General features: G+C 48.1%; 1 protein-coding gene across 1 annotated transcript in view; it reads left to right on the top strand.

Moving 5' to 3' along the window:
* The window catches only part of LOC137326868 (cell adhesion molecule 2-like), a 386,985-nt gene extending 371,674 nt beyond the window's left edge, over nt 1-15,311 (top strand). The window contains exons 9-10 of the mRNA XM_067992251.1: nt 10,873-10,998; nt 14,649-15,311. Of these exons, the coding sequence (XP_067848352.1) occupies nt 10,873-10,998; nt 14,649-14,767 (245 nt within the window). The 3' untranslated portion in view covers nt 14,768-15,311. The remainder of the gene's footprint in view (nt 1-10,872; nt 10,999-14,648) is intronic.
* Nucleotides 15,312-15,537: the final 226 nt, after the last annotated feature.

Genomic DNA, 15,537 nt, shown 5'->3' with positions numbered 1-15,537 from the left:
GGAAGCTCGATAAACACATGAGGGAGAAAGGAATAGAAGGATATGGTGATAGGGTGAGATGAAGTGGGGAGGGAGGAGGCTCATGTGGAGCATAAACACCGGCATAGACCTGTTTCTTTTTATTCATTCATGGGATGTGGGCGTCGCTGGCAAGGCCGGCATTTATTGCCCATCCCTAATCGCCCTTGAGAAGGTGGTGGTGAGCCGCCTTCTTGAACCGCTGCAGTCCGTGTGGTGACGGTTCTCCCACAGTGCTGTTAGGAAGGGAGTTCCAGGATTTTGAACCAGCGACGATGAAGGAACGGCGATATATTTCCAAGTCGGGATGATGTGTGACTTGGAGGGGAACGTGCAGGTGGTGGTGTCTACTGCCCTTGTCCTTCTAGGTGGTAGAGGTCGCGGGTTTGGGAGGTGCTGTCGAAGAAGCCTTGGCGAGTTGCTGCAGTGCATCTTGTACATAGTACCAGTTGGGCCGAACGGCCTGTTTCTGTGCTGTAGTTTCGATGTAACTCGATGTAACCTTTGGACATTTGCACAGTTATGGAGGGAACTGGACTAAGTCTCAGCCCTGGCTCGTTGGTAGCATTCTCATCTCTGAGACAGAAGGTTCAAACCACTCCAGGATTTGAGCCCACTATCTAACCTGCTCGAACAAGGGAAGGAATGGTGTTACCCTCCTCCCTGCTATGGTTCACAACGACATGCTTCAAGTAAGTACGAGACACTTGATAGTGGAGTATACGGAGCAGACTTTATTCATATACAGTACAGGTGATCAGTCTATACCATACACAGGACTAGCTTTGTGTTTCTCTCTCTTTCAAGCTTTCCAGCCAACTCTGAAAAAACCCACTCTTCTTACACCCCTCAGTTTGTGTACTTTAAAGGTACATTTCACATATAAGAACTCAGGATTTAGCTGTTCTTGGATTCTTTCAAGAACAGATTATTTACGTAAACAGTCTTAGCTCCTTACTTCAAAGTAAGACTTCTTTATCTATCTGTTCTCGGAACTTTTCAAGAACAGTTTATTGAGAGCTTATTTATCTAAACATTCACTCTATCCCGTGGTGAATTGATCCCTCTGCCCATGTTTATTACACTAGTCACTAAAGTTAGACATTAATCACTCATGGTCAGTGTCATCCCTCTCACGATCATTTCATTTGCACAGGCATCTCTTGTAGATAATAATCAGACATTTGGAGCAGAACAAAATCCATCCTTCCTTCTCGTAGGTACCCCGCTGGTTTCTTGTTTATCTTAGAAAGCCTGTTACTCCATGACTAGTTATAGTTATACAGGTCAGTTCAATTATTAACTCTTAACTCTCCAACATGTCCAACAAATGGGGACGTAATATTCCTGTCTACAGTGTATTTAGGGAAGGAAAAAAAGGAGGGGGTGGCAGTATTGATCAAAGATACTTAAGGAGCGTCTTAAAGGAGGAGAGAGACGTGTCGAGGTGGAGAGGTTTTAGGGAGGGAATTCCAGAGCTTAGGGCCTAGGCAGCTGAAGGCACGGCCGCCAATGGTGGAGCGATTAAAATCGGTGATGCACATGAGGCAAGAATTGGAGGAGCGCAGAGATCTCGGAGGGTTGTAGGGGCTGGAGGAGGTTACAGAGATAGGGAGGGGCGAGGCCAGGGAGGGATTTGAAAACAAGGATGAGAATTTTAAAATCGAGGTGTTCCCGGACCGGGAGCCAATGTGGGTGAGGCACTAGAAAGGCATGATGTACTTCAGGGTTTGAGAAGACTGAAGCCATTGTCTTCGGTCCCCGCCTCAAACTCTGTTCCCCAGCCACTGACTCCATCCCTTTCCCTGGCCACTGTCTGAGGCTGAACCTGACCGTTCACAACCGTGGCATCCTATTTGACCTTGAGATATGCTTCCGACCACATACCTGCTCCATCATCAAGACCGCCTACTTCCATCTCCGTAACATTGCCCATCTCTGCCCCTGCCTCAGCTCATCTGCTGCTGAAACCCTCATCCAAGCCTTTGTTACCAATAGACTTGACTATTCCAATGATCTCCTGACTGACCTCCCATCTTCCACCCTCCATAAACTTGAGCCCATCCAAAACTCTGCTGCCCGTATCCCAACTCGCACCAAGTCCCGTTCACCCATCACCCCCTGTGCTCGCTGAACTACATTGGCTCCCGGTCTGGGAACGCCTCGATTTTAAAATTCTCATCCTTGTTTTCAAATCCCTCCATGGCCTCGCCCCTCCCTATCTCTGTAACCTCCTCCGGCCCTACAACCCTCCGAGATCTCTGCGCTCCTCCAATTCCGGCCTCATGTGCATCCCCGATTTTAATCGCTCCACCATTGGCGGCCGTGACTTCAGCTGCCTAGGCCCTAAGGCCTAGAATTCCCTCCCTAAACCTCTCCACCTCACTCTCCTCCTTTAAGACGCTCCTTAAAACCTAATTCCTTCACCTATCCTAATATCTCATGTGGCTCGTTGTCAAATTTTGTTTAATAACGCTCCTGTGAACTGCCTTGGGATGTTTTACTATATTAAAGGCGCTATATAGATGCAAGTTCTCGTTATTCAAAGACAGAATCTATTTGGTTGGAATTAAGGAACGATAGAGGAGCTAATATGCTGCTAGGTGCATACGATGTACGAGAGAGTCTAGAACTAGGGGGCATAGTCGCAAGACAAGGGGTCGGCCATTCAAGACTGAGATGAGGAGGAATTTCTTCACGCAGAGGGTCGTGAATCTTTGGAATTCTCCATCCCAGAGGGCTGTGGATGCTCAGTTGTTGAGTATATCCAAGGCTGAGATCGATAGATTTTCGGACTCTAGGGAAATCAAAGGATATGGGGATCAGGCAGGAAAGTGGAGTTGAGTCGAAGATCAGCCATGATCTTATTAAATGGCGGAGCAGGCTCGAGGGGCCGTATGGCATACTCCTGCTCCTATTTCTTATGTTCGTATGTTCTATAGGTGCCAAATAGTGGGAAGGAGATAGAGGAGCACAGAAAGGTGCAAGAACTTTGGACCTTTAATGGTCCCCGTGATAATGGGGGACTTCAATTAGCCCAATATAGACTGGGAAGTTAACAGTGTAAAGGGCAAAGAGGGGAAGGAATTCCTGAATTGTGTTCAAGAGAACTTACTTCATCAGTATGTTTCCAGCCAACGAGGAAGGAAACAGTGCTGGATCTACTTCTGGGGAATGAAGTGCGGCAAATGGAGCAGGTTTCAATGGGGGAGTATTTGGGAAACAATGATCACAATATCATTAAGTTTAGAATAGTTATGGAAAAGGACAAGGAAAAATCAAATGTGAAAATACTCAACAGGAGGAGGGCAAATTTCAGTGAGTTGAAAAAGGATCTGGCCCAGGTGGATTGGAATCAAAGATTGGCAGGTAAAGTTCAGGTGCAGAGTAGACACACTCCCACGAGGGAGAAAGGAAGGGCATCCAAAGCGAGAGCTCCCTGGACGACTAAAGGTATAGAGATTAAAGTGAAACAGAAAAAGGAGATTTATGATGAATGTAAGGTTCATAATAGAGTAGAGAATCAGGCTGAACACAGAAAGTACAGAGGAGATCGAAAAAAGGGAATAAGAGGGGCAAAGAGAGAGTATGAGAATAGATTAGCGGCGAACATAAAAGGGAATCCAAAAGTCTTTTATAAACATATAAATAGTAAAAGGGTAGTCAAAGGCAGGGTGGGGCCGATTAGGGACAAAAAAAGGAGATCATCTTGTGGAGGCAGAGGGCATGGCTGAGGCACTAAATGAATCCTTCACATCAATCTTCACTAGAGAAGAGGATGCTGCCATTGTAGCAGTAAAGGAGGAGGTAGTAGCGATATTGGATAGGATAAAAATAGATAAAGAGGAGGTACTTAAAAGGTTGGCAGCACTCAAAGTAGAAAAGTCACCCGGTCCAGATGGGATGCATCCTAGGTTACTGAGGGAAGTAAGGGTGGAGATAGCGGAGGCTCTGGCCACAATCTTCCAATCCTCCTTAGATATGGGAGTGGTGCCGGAGGACTGGAGGATTGCAAATGTTATACCCCTGTTCAAAAAAGGGGAGAAGGATAAACCCAGAAATTACAGACCAATGGAAACAGTTTTTCCTTACTGACTCAACAAAACCCCATATCATTTTGAACACCTCTATTAAATCTCCCCTTAACCGTCTCTGTTCTAAGGAGAACAACATCAGCTTCTCCAGTCTCTCCACATAACTGAAGTCCCTCGTCCCTGGCACCATTCTAGTAAATCTCCTCTGCACTCTCTCTAAGGCCTTGACATCCTTCCTAAAATGTGGTGCCCAGAATTGAACACAATACTCTAGCTGAGGCCTAACCAGTGTTTTATAAAGGTTTTGCATAACTTCCTTGTTTTTGTACTCTATGCCTCTAAAACCGAAGATCCGGTAAGCTTTCTTTAACAGCCTTCTCAACTTGTCCTGCCACCTTCAAAAATGACACCCCTTTTGGTTTGCCATGCCCTCCCCCTGTACTGTGACGCTAGGGTTGCCAACCCTCTGGGATTGCCCTGGAGTCTCCACAAATTAAAGACTAATCTCCAGGACATTGCTTTTTCCTTTTCTTTGAACACTTTATGCTTGACCAACCTTATTGAATTCTTTGAAGAAGCAACAGAAAGAGTAGACAAGGGAAATGTAATAGATGTGATATGACACCGAGAACTCAATACTACAGAAAGCCTAGAGGAGTATAGAAAGTGCAGGGGTGAAATTAAAAAGGAAATTAGGAAAGCAAAGAGAGGGCATGAAAAAATACTGGCAAGTAAAAATTAAGGAAAATCCAAAAATGTTTTATAAATACATAAAGGACAGGAGCATAACTGAGGAAAGAGTAGGGCCTATTAGAGACCAAAAAGGGTAACCTGTGTGTGGAGGCGGAAGATGTGGGTATGGTTCTGAATACTTTGCGTCTGTCTTCACAAAAGAGAGGGAAGATGCAGACATTGTAGTTAAGGAGGAGGAGTGTGAAATATTGGATGGGATAAACATAGTGAGAGAGGAAGTATTAAGGGAATTAGCATCCTTGAAAGTGGATAAATCACCAGGGCCGGATTAAATGTATTCCAGGCTGTTAAAAGAAGCCAGGGAGGAAATAACGGAGGCTCTGACCATCATTTTCCAATCCTCTCTGGATTCAGGCGTAGTGCCGGAGGATTGGAGGACTGCTAATGTTGTACTGTTGTTCAAAAAGGGAGCGAGGGATAGACCGAGTAATTACAGGCCAGTCAGCCTAACCTCGATGGTGGAGGGCAAATTATTGGAATCAATTCTGAGGGACAGGATAAACTCTCACTTAGAAAGGCATGGAGTAATCAAGGACAGTCAGCTTGGATTTATTACGGGAGGGTTGTGTCTGACTAACTTGATTGAATTTTTTGAGGAGGTAACAAGGAAGGTCGATGAGGGTAGCGCGTTTGATGTAGTCTACATGGATTTTAGCAAGGCTTTTGACACGGTCCCACATGGCAGACTGGTCAAAAAAGTACAAGCCCATGGGATCCAATGGGAAAGTGGCAAATTGGATCCAAAATTGGCTCAGTGGCAGGAAGCAAAGTGTAATGGTCGATGGATGTTTTTGTGACTGGAAGGCTGTTTCCTGTGGGGTTCCGCAGGGCTCAGTACTCGGTCCCTTGCTTTTTGTGATATATATTAATGATTTGGACTTAAATGTAGGGGGTATGATTAAGAGGTTTGCAGATTAATCAAAAATTGGCCGTGTGGTTGATAGTGAGGAGGAAAGCTGTAGACTGCAGGAAGATATCAATGGACTGGTCAGGTGGGCAGAAAAGTGGCAAATGGAATTCAATCTGGAGAAGTGTGAGGTAATGCATTTGGGGAGGGCAAACAAGGCAAGGGAATACACAATAAATGGGAGGATACTGAGAGGTGTAGAGGAAGTGAGAGACCTTGGAGTGCATGTTCACAGATCCCTGAAGGTAGCAGGACAGGTAGATAAGGTGGTTAAGAAGGCATATGGAATACGTCCCTTTATTAGCCGAGGCAAAGAATATAACAATGGGGAGGTTATGCTAGAACTGTATAAAACACTGGTTAGACCACAGCTTGAGTACTGCGTACAGTTCTGGTCACCACATTACAGGAAAGATGTGTTTGCACTAGAGAGGGTACAGAGGAGATTTACGAGGATGTTGCCAGGAGTGGAGAATTTTAGCTATGAGGAAAGATTGGATAGGCTGGGGTTGTTTTCTTTGGAACAGAGGAGGCTGAGGGGAGATTTAATTGAGGTGTATAAAATTATGACGGGACTAGATAGAGTGGATAGGAAGGACCTTTTTCCATTAGCAGAGGGGTCAGTGACCGGGGGCATAGATTTAAAGTGATTGGTAGAAGGATTAGAGGGGAGCTGAGGAGAAAATTTTTCACCCAGAGGGTGGTGGGGGTCTGGAACTCACTGCCTGAAAGGGTGGTAGAGGCAGAAACCCTCAACTCATTTAAAAAGTACTCGGATGTGCACCTGAAGTGCTGTAACCTACAGGGCTACGGACCATGTGCTGGAAAGTGGGATGAGGCTGGGTGGCTCATTTTTGGCTGGCGTGGACACGATGGGCCGAATGGCCTCCTTCTGTGCTGTAAATTTTCTATGATTCTATATTTGGATTTTGAAAAGGCTTTCGATAAGGTACCACATTTTAGACTCATGACTAAGGTCAGAGCACGTGGAGTCAGGGGACAGGTAGCAGAATGGATAGCAAGCTGGCTACAAAACAGAAAACAGAGAGTAGAGGTTAAAGGTAGTTACTCAGACTGGCAAAAGGTGGGAAATAGTGTTCCACAGGGATCGGTGCTGGGACCACTGTCGTTCACCATTTCCATAAACGATTTGGACTCAGGAATCGGATGTAAAATTTCAAAATATGCGGATGACACCAAATTGGGGAGTATGGTTAATACCGAGGAGGACTGCGACAAAATACAGGAAGACATTAATAAACTTGCAGAATGGGCATGTAATTGGCAAATTAATTTCAATATAGATAAGTGTGAGGTGATATATTTTGGTAGGAAGAATAAGGAGGCCACAAACTGCTTGGAAAATAAGAGTCTAAATAGGGGAGATGAGCAGAGGGATCTGGGGATACAGACACACAAATCACTAAAAGTAGCAACACAGGTTAATAAGGCCATAAAAAAAGGCAAATCAAGTACTGGGGTTCATTTCTAGAATTGAAAATAGAATTGAAAAGCTGAGAAGTTATGTTAAACTTGTATAGAACCTTGGTTTACACCACACTTGGAGTACTGTGAACAATTTTGGTCTCCGTATTATAAAAAGGATATAGAGGCACTGGAGAATGTGCAAAAAAGATTCACATGGATAGTACCAGAGCTGAGAGGTTTTACCTATCAGGAAAGATTGAACAGGCTGGGACTCTTCTCTCTAGAAAAGAGAAGGCTGAGGGGTGACCTGATGGAGGTCTTTAAGATTATGAAAGGGTTTGATAGGCTAGACATAGAGAAGATGTTTCCACTTGTGGGGGAGACCGGAACTGAGGGCCATAAATATAAGATAGTCACTAATAAATCCAATAGGGAATTCAGGAGAAACTTCTTTACCCAGAGAGTGGTGAGAATGTGGAACTCGCTACCACAAGGAGTGGTTGAGGTGAATAGTGTAGATGCATTTAAGGGGAAGCTCGATAAACACATGAGGGAGAAAGGAATAGAAGGATATGCTGATAGGGTGAGATGAAGTAGGGAGGGAGGAGGCTCGTGTGGAGCATAAACATTGGCATAGACCTGTTGGGCCGAATGGCCTGTTTTATTCTGTACATTCTAAGTAATTCTATGTAATTGTAAAAATATCAGACATGGGAAAAAATGACTGACGGTCAAGAATCATCCAATCGTGTTGTGAAGAGTCTATTCAATTTTCCAATTGGCCGTGGGAAGGCGGGGCACCGTGAGGATGGACATGTCAGACGACCAATGGCGGGAGTGTGGGGGTGGGGTGGTTGGAGGCAGGAGGTCATGTGATGAAACCTCCAGGACCACGTCCAACCAGAGTTGGCGACCCGATGTGACGTGTACACGAGCAATCCTCTTTCCTTCTCCATAAAGCCAGGAAGAAACAAACGTTTTGATTTGTTTGGGAGATGAGGGGGGGCCTGTAAAGGGGCTGAGTGTGAAATCAAACAGATCATCTGCATTCACCACCTCATCTATAGTTTTAATAACTAGATTGGCAGTGAGCTTAATGTATTAGAAGATGGAGCAGATGCTCACACTTTGGACACTCACACTTGGTCAAGGCTCAACTCTTTTGGCATTGGTTTAGAGGAGGCAGGAGACCTGGCAAACTCGTGTGCGAGGGAGGCTTGCTCGAGGCCGGTCTAACTAATCACCATGTTCTCCGTCTCCCCTCAGTGCTTCATCATAGACTTTAGTTTCCTAAATATAACTGGCTGAAGTGTGCTGAACCGCCTGTACCAATTGAATGGATTTTACAATATTCTTACCCCCAGTCCCCAGTTAGATTTGGCCCCGAGTCGGCTGTCAGTTTCATCCAGAGAGGCCAAAAGATTAGTTGGAAGGAGGATTGGAAATATCAGCCTGCTGGAGTACAGGTCTGTCTCTGTATAACCCTGGGGTACAGTACTGGTGGGTACAGGTCTGTCTCTGTATAACACTGGGGTACAGTACTGGTGGGTACAGGTCTGTCTCTGTATAACCCTGGGGTACAGTACTGGTGGGTACAGGTCTGTCTCTGTATAACACTGGGGTACAGTACTGGTGGGTACAGGTCTGTCTCTGTATAACCCTGGGGTACAGTACTGGTGGGTACAGGTCTGTCCCTGTATAACACTGGGGTACAGTACTGGTGGGTACAGGTCTGTCTCTGTATAACCCTGGGGTACAGTACTGGTGGGTACAGGTCTGTCTCTGTATAACCCTGGGGTACAGTACTGGTGGGTACAGGTCTGTCACTGTATAACACTGGGGTACAGTACTGGTGGGTACAGGTCTGTCTCTGTATAACCCTGGGGTACAGTACTGGTGGGTACAGGTCTGTCTCTGTATAACACTGGGGTACAGTACTGGTGGGTACAGGTCTGTCTCTGTATAACACTGGGGTACAGTACTGGTGGGTACAGGTCTGTCTCTGTATAACCCTGGGGTACAGTACTGGTGGGTACAGGTCTGTCTCTGTATAACACTGGGGTACAGTACTGGTGGGTACAGGTCTGTCACTGTATAACACTGGGGTACAGTACTGGTGGGTACAGGTCTGTCTCTGTATAACCCTGGGGTACAGTACTGGTGGGTACAGGTCTGTCACTGTATAACCCTGGGGTACAGTACTGGTGGGTACAGGTCTGTCTCTGTATAACCCTGGGGTACAGTACTGGTGGGTACAGGTCTGTCTCTGTATAACACTGGGGTACAGTACTGGTGGGTACAGGTCTGTCTCTGTATAACACTGGGGTACAGTACTGGTGGGTACAGGTCTGTCTCTGTATAACCCTGGGGTACAGTACTGGTGGGTACAGGTCTGTCTCTGTATAACACTGGGGTACAGTACTGGTGGGTACAGGTCTGTCACTGTATAACACTGGGGTACAGTACTGGTGGGTACAGGTCTGTCTCTGTATAACACTGGGGTACAGTACTGGTGGGTACAGGTCTGTCTCTGTATAACACTGGGGTACAGTACTGGTGGGTACAGGTCTGTCTCTGTATAACACTGGGGTACAGTACTGGTGGGTACAGGTCTGTCACTGTATAACACTGGGGTACAGTACTGGTGGGTACAGGTCTGTCTCTGTATAACCCTGGGGTACAGTACTGGTGGGTACAGGTCTGTCACTGTATAACACTGGGGTACAGTACTGGTGGGTACAGGTCTGTCACTGTATAACACTGGGGTACAGTACTGGTGGGTACAGGTCTGTCTCTGTATAACCCTGGGGTACAGTACTGGTGGGTACAGGTCTGTCACTGTATAACACTGGGGTACAGTACTGGTGGGTACAGGTCTGTCACTGTATAACACTGGGGTACAGTACTGGTGGGTACAGGTCTGTCACTGTATAACACTGGGGTACAGTACTGGTGGGTACAGGTCTGTCACTGTATAACACTGGGGTACAGTACTGGTGGGTACAGGTCTGTCACTGTATAACACTGGGGTACAGTACTGGTGGGTACAGGTCTGTCACTGTATAACACTGGGGTACAGTACTGGTGGGTACAGGTCTGTCTCTGTATAACACTGGGGTACAGTACTGGTGGGTACAGGTCTGTCACTGTATAACACTGGGGTACAGTACTGGTGGGTACAGGTCTGTCTCTGTATAACACTGGGGTACAGTACTGGTGGGTACAGGTCTGTCACTGATTCCGAGGTGAGATTGCTGACAGCTGTCAAAGCTGCCAAACCTGCCGCAATCAAACTCAACCACCAACTTTCTACTGCGTTAGAACCAGAACGGCAGCAAATGACCTGCTGTGAGCTGCGGTGACCTGCGATGAGCCGCGTTGAGCTGCGTTGAGCTGCGATGAGCCGCGGTGAGCCGCGTTGAGCTGCGATGAGCCGCGGTGAGCCGCGTTGAGCTGTGATGAGCCGCGGTGAGCCGCGTTGAGCTGTGATGAGCCATGGTGAGCTGTGGTATAGGGGAGTGCCTATGGGTGTGTTGGTAACCAGGGCGGTAAGAATGGCTGCAGATTGTGCAGGAAGGGGTCAGTGGGTCGAGGATGGTTTGCTGGGCAGAGAGTGGAGTTGTTCTAACACCGGGTGTATCTCGTTACCCACTTGGGCCGATGGGAACAATGGCGGTTTGGTGTTGCTCTTTTGCGTTCCCTCACTTGCCTGTGTTGATTATGTTTTATTAGATCCGAGTGCCCTGGCCGGAAAGTCTGGCCCTGACCACGCTGTGATAGGGGGAGTGGTGGCTGTCGTCGTCTTCATCACCTTGTGTTTGATCATTGTCCTTGGTCGTTACCTGGCCAGACATAAAGGTAAGCAAGAGTCCGGACTCGGCCATCCTGCGACTATCCCCACACAGCACATCCCTTCACCATCCTGTCTCGAGAGGGCCTGGGCGCGGGCACTGCCCAGCTGCGCCTTATTCCTTTTTTGTGCTTCCTGTGTCACCCTCTGTTCCCCTTCCTGTGTCACCCTCCGTTCCCCTTCCTGTGTCACCCTCTGTTCCCCTTCCTGTGTCACCCTCTGTTCCCCTTCCTGTGTCACCCTCCGTTCCCCTTCCTGTGTCACCCTCTGTTCCCCTTCCTGTGTCACCCTCTGTTCCCCTTCCTGTGTCACCCTCTGTTCCCCTTCCTGTGTCACACAGCTCAGCCTCTAACCCCTTTGCTCTAATTTGATCCCAGGGCACAGGCCTCCCCGGTGCTGCTCTGGTCCCATCAGCCATGCAGCCTGGGCCAGTGATGGATCTCCCTCTGATTTTCATGCCTAGTTTGAGGTTGTGCCTGACCCCACATCACTGCCTCAGCTCAGTGATGAAAGGCACTGGCTCTCTAACCCTGCCTGGCTCCGTGTGATCGGACTCCAGCATTCTGTGTCCTCACAACACCTCTGCCTGCCTCCTGAACCACACCACAGAATGGTGCGCAGAGTGGGGGATCGCGAGATTGGTGAGGTAGCACTTCCTGTAAGCCTAGTAAAAATCATCAATACACCGCCATAAACACACCGACACACCGTCATAGACACACCGACACACCGTCATAGACACACCGACACACCGTCATAGACACACCGACACACCGTCATAAACACACCGACACACCGCCATAGACACACCGACACACCGTCATAGACACACCGACACACCGCCATAGACACACCGACACACCGTCATAGACACACCGACACACCGTCATAAACACACCGACACACCGCCATAGACACACCGACACACCGTCATAGACACACCGACACACCGCCATAGACACACCGACACACCGTCATAGACACACCGACACACCGTCATAGACACACCGACACACCGTCATAGACACACCGACACACCGTCATAGACACACCGACACACCGTCATAAACACACCGACACACCGTCATAAACACACCGACACACCGCCATAGACACACCGACACACCGTCATAAACACACCGACACACCGTCATAGACACACCGACACACCGTCATAAACACACCGACACACCGCCATAGACACACCGACACACCGTCATAGACACACCGACACACCGTCATAGACACACCGACACACCGTCATAGACACACCGACACACCGCCATAAACACACCGACACACCGTCATAGACACACCGACACACCGTCATAGACACACCGACACACCGCCATAGACACACCGACACACCGTCATAGACACACCGACACACCGTCATAGACACACCGACACACCGCCATAGACACACCGACACACCGCCATAGACACACCGACACACCGTCATAGACACACCGACACACCGTCATAGACACACCGACACACCGTCATAGACACACCGACACACCGTCATAGACACACCGACACACCGCCATAGACACACCGACACACCGCCATAAACACACCGACACACCGTCATAAACACACCGACACACCGTCATAGACACACCGACACACCGTCATAGACACACCGACACACCGTCATAAACACACCGACACACCGTCATAGACACACCGACACACCGTCATAGACACACCGACACACCGTCATAAACACACCGACACACCGTCATAGACACACCGACACACCGCCATAGACACACCAACACACCGTCATAGACACACCGACACACCGTCATAAACACACCGACACACCGTCATAGACACACCGACACACGGCCATAGACACACCGACACACCGTCATAGACACACCGACACACCGTCATAGACACACCGACACACCGCCATAGACACACCGACACACCGTCATAGACACACCGACACACCGCCATAGACACACCGACACACCGTCATAAACACACCGACACACCGTCATAGACACACCGACACACCGTCATAGACACACCGACACACCGTCATAGACACACCGACACACCGTCATAAACACACCGACACACCGTCATAGACACACCGACACACCGTCATAGACACACCGACACACCGCCATAGACACACCGACACACCGTCATAGACACACCGACACACCGTCATAAACACACCGACACACCGTCATAGACGCACCGACACACCGTCATAGACGCACCGACACACCGTCATAGACACACCGACACACCGTCATAGACACACCGACACACCGCCATAGACACACCGACACACCGCCATAGACACACCGACACACCGTCATAGACACACCGACACACCGTCATAGACACACCGACACACCGTCATAGACACACCGACACACCGTCATAGACACACCGTCACAGGCTGGAGCTCCTTTCTCTTGAAAAGAGACGACTGAGGGGTGACCTGTTAGGGGTCTTTAAAATTATGAAATGATTTGATAGGGTAAACATAGAGAAGATGTTTCTACGAGTGCAGTGAAGGCTGAACAGACTGATCCCTGGGATGGCAGGACTGTCGTATGAGGAGAGATTGGGTCGACTCGGCCTGTATTCACTCGAGTTTAGAAGAATGAGAGGGGATCTCATTGAAACATATAAAATTCTGACAGGGCTAGACAGACTGGATGCAGGGAGGATGTTTCCCCTGGCTGGGGGGGGTCCAGAACGAGGGGTCACAGCCTCAGGATACGGGGTAGGACATTTAGGACTGAGATGAGGAGAAATTTCTTCACTCAGAGGGTGGTGAACCTGTGGAATTCTCTACCACAGAAGGCTGTGGAGGTCGAGTCACTGAATATATTTAAGAAGGAGAGGGATAGATTTCTAGACACAAAAGGCATCAAGGGGTATGGGGAGAGAGCGGGAATATGGTATTGAGAGAGAGGATCAGCCATGATCATATTGAATGGCGGAGCAGGCTCGAAGGGCTGAATGGCCTACTCCTGCTCCTATTTTCTATGTTTCTATGTTTCTACATGTGGGGGAGGCCAGAACTCGGGGCCATAAATATAAGATAGTCACTAATAAATCCAATAGGGAATTCAGGAGAAATTTCTTTACCCAGAGAGTGGTGAGAATGTGGAAGTCACTCCCACAAGGAGTAGTTGAGGCGAATAGTATAGATACATTTAAGGGGAAGCTCGATAATCACATGAGGGAGAAAGGAATAGAAGGATATGGAGATAGGGTGAGATGAAGTAGGGAGGGAGGAGGCTCGTGTGGAGAATAAACACCGGCATGGACCTGTTGGGCTGAATGGCCTGTTTCTGTGCTGTACATTCTATGTAACTCTATGTTATTCCTGTTCCTTAACCCTCTTTCCCAAGTTGAGATGTTGTCTAGCTGTCGGGAGTCACCTTGTAATTTTTGCCAATCACCTTAAGTCTGTGTCCATTGGTTCCTGACCCTCCTGCCAGTGGAAACAGAGTCTCCCGGTCTCGGTAACCAGAGGTCACAGAGTTGAGGAGTCTGTCTCGGCATTGGGAGTCTCCTTGTATGTCACTGGCAAGCTCGACAGACGGTTTGTTTTCGTAAAGTTAAATCAGCGAGACCTGAGATTCGAAGAGGCTAAAACTGAATCGATCTGTTGCCACAGGAACATACCTAACGAATGAGGCGAAGGGAGCTGAGGATGCTCCAGACGCAGACACGGCCATTATCAACGCGGAGGGCAGTCAGGTCAATGCTGAGGAGAAGAAGGAATATTTCATCTGAACACCCCTCCCATTTCTCAGAGATCAAACCAACTGCTGTTAGAAACTGGCTATCAACTGGACTTACCCAATTAGCTCCCCATCCCCTTCCCGCCCCTCCCCTCTGCCTATCTGTGTTGTGCATCAATAATATTAATAGCCAGGTTTCCCAATGACTGGTCAGTAACTCACCGCCTCACAACCCATATCCACTCTGTAGACAAACTCTTACGTTAAACATTTATTTACAGTGTGCATGGAATCTCTCTCTCCTCGAAATTTTCTAACCGGGGAATGATATTGCGAAGTAATTGTAGAGCACTCTTGGCACGTCACAGTTTAGCGTTCCAAAGACATGGAATCATATTAATGTCTTATAATATCAGACGGTTAAAACATAGAGGGCAGGGAGAGAGAAAATAATAAACGAGAGAGGGAGAGCTGAGCAGGCTCTGCGATCACCTGGTTACCGACTAGAAGCAAATTGCTCTGTGATATAACTCATTGTGCATTTAACCACACATTCTGTTGGTTGATGAGGTGGAGATCCATAATCCTATGTTGTGTGTGTGTTTATATACAGTGGGAATGGTTTCGAAGAGGTGGGGATGGGGAGTTCTGATTTGATCCTTGGAGTCAGCTGCGCGGTGGGAGCTGAGAATCACAGGCCCTCACTCTACGCCACAACGGCTTGGCCGTGGGACTTGGATTCCCTGATGGCTGCTGGTCTATTTCATCGAACTTGTCCCCCTCTTTCCCACCCTCTCTACGTGTACCATTGGCCACCCACCT

The sequence above is a fragment of the Heptranchias perlo genome, chromosome 11 (assembly GCF_035084215.1).
Source record: "Heptranchias perlo isolate sHepPer1 chromosome 11, sHepPer1.hap1, whole genome shotgun sequence".
Taxonomy (NCBI): Eukaryota; Metazoa; Chordata; class Chondrichthyes; order Hexanchiformes; family Hexanchidae; genus Heptranchias; species Heptranchias perlo.
The sequence above is the reverse complement of the archived record's forward strand: the minus strand, read 5'-3'. Positions and strand labels throughout refer to the sequence as shown.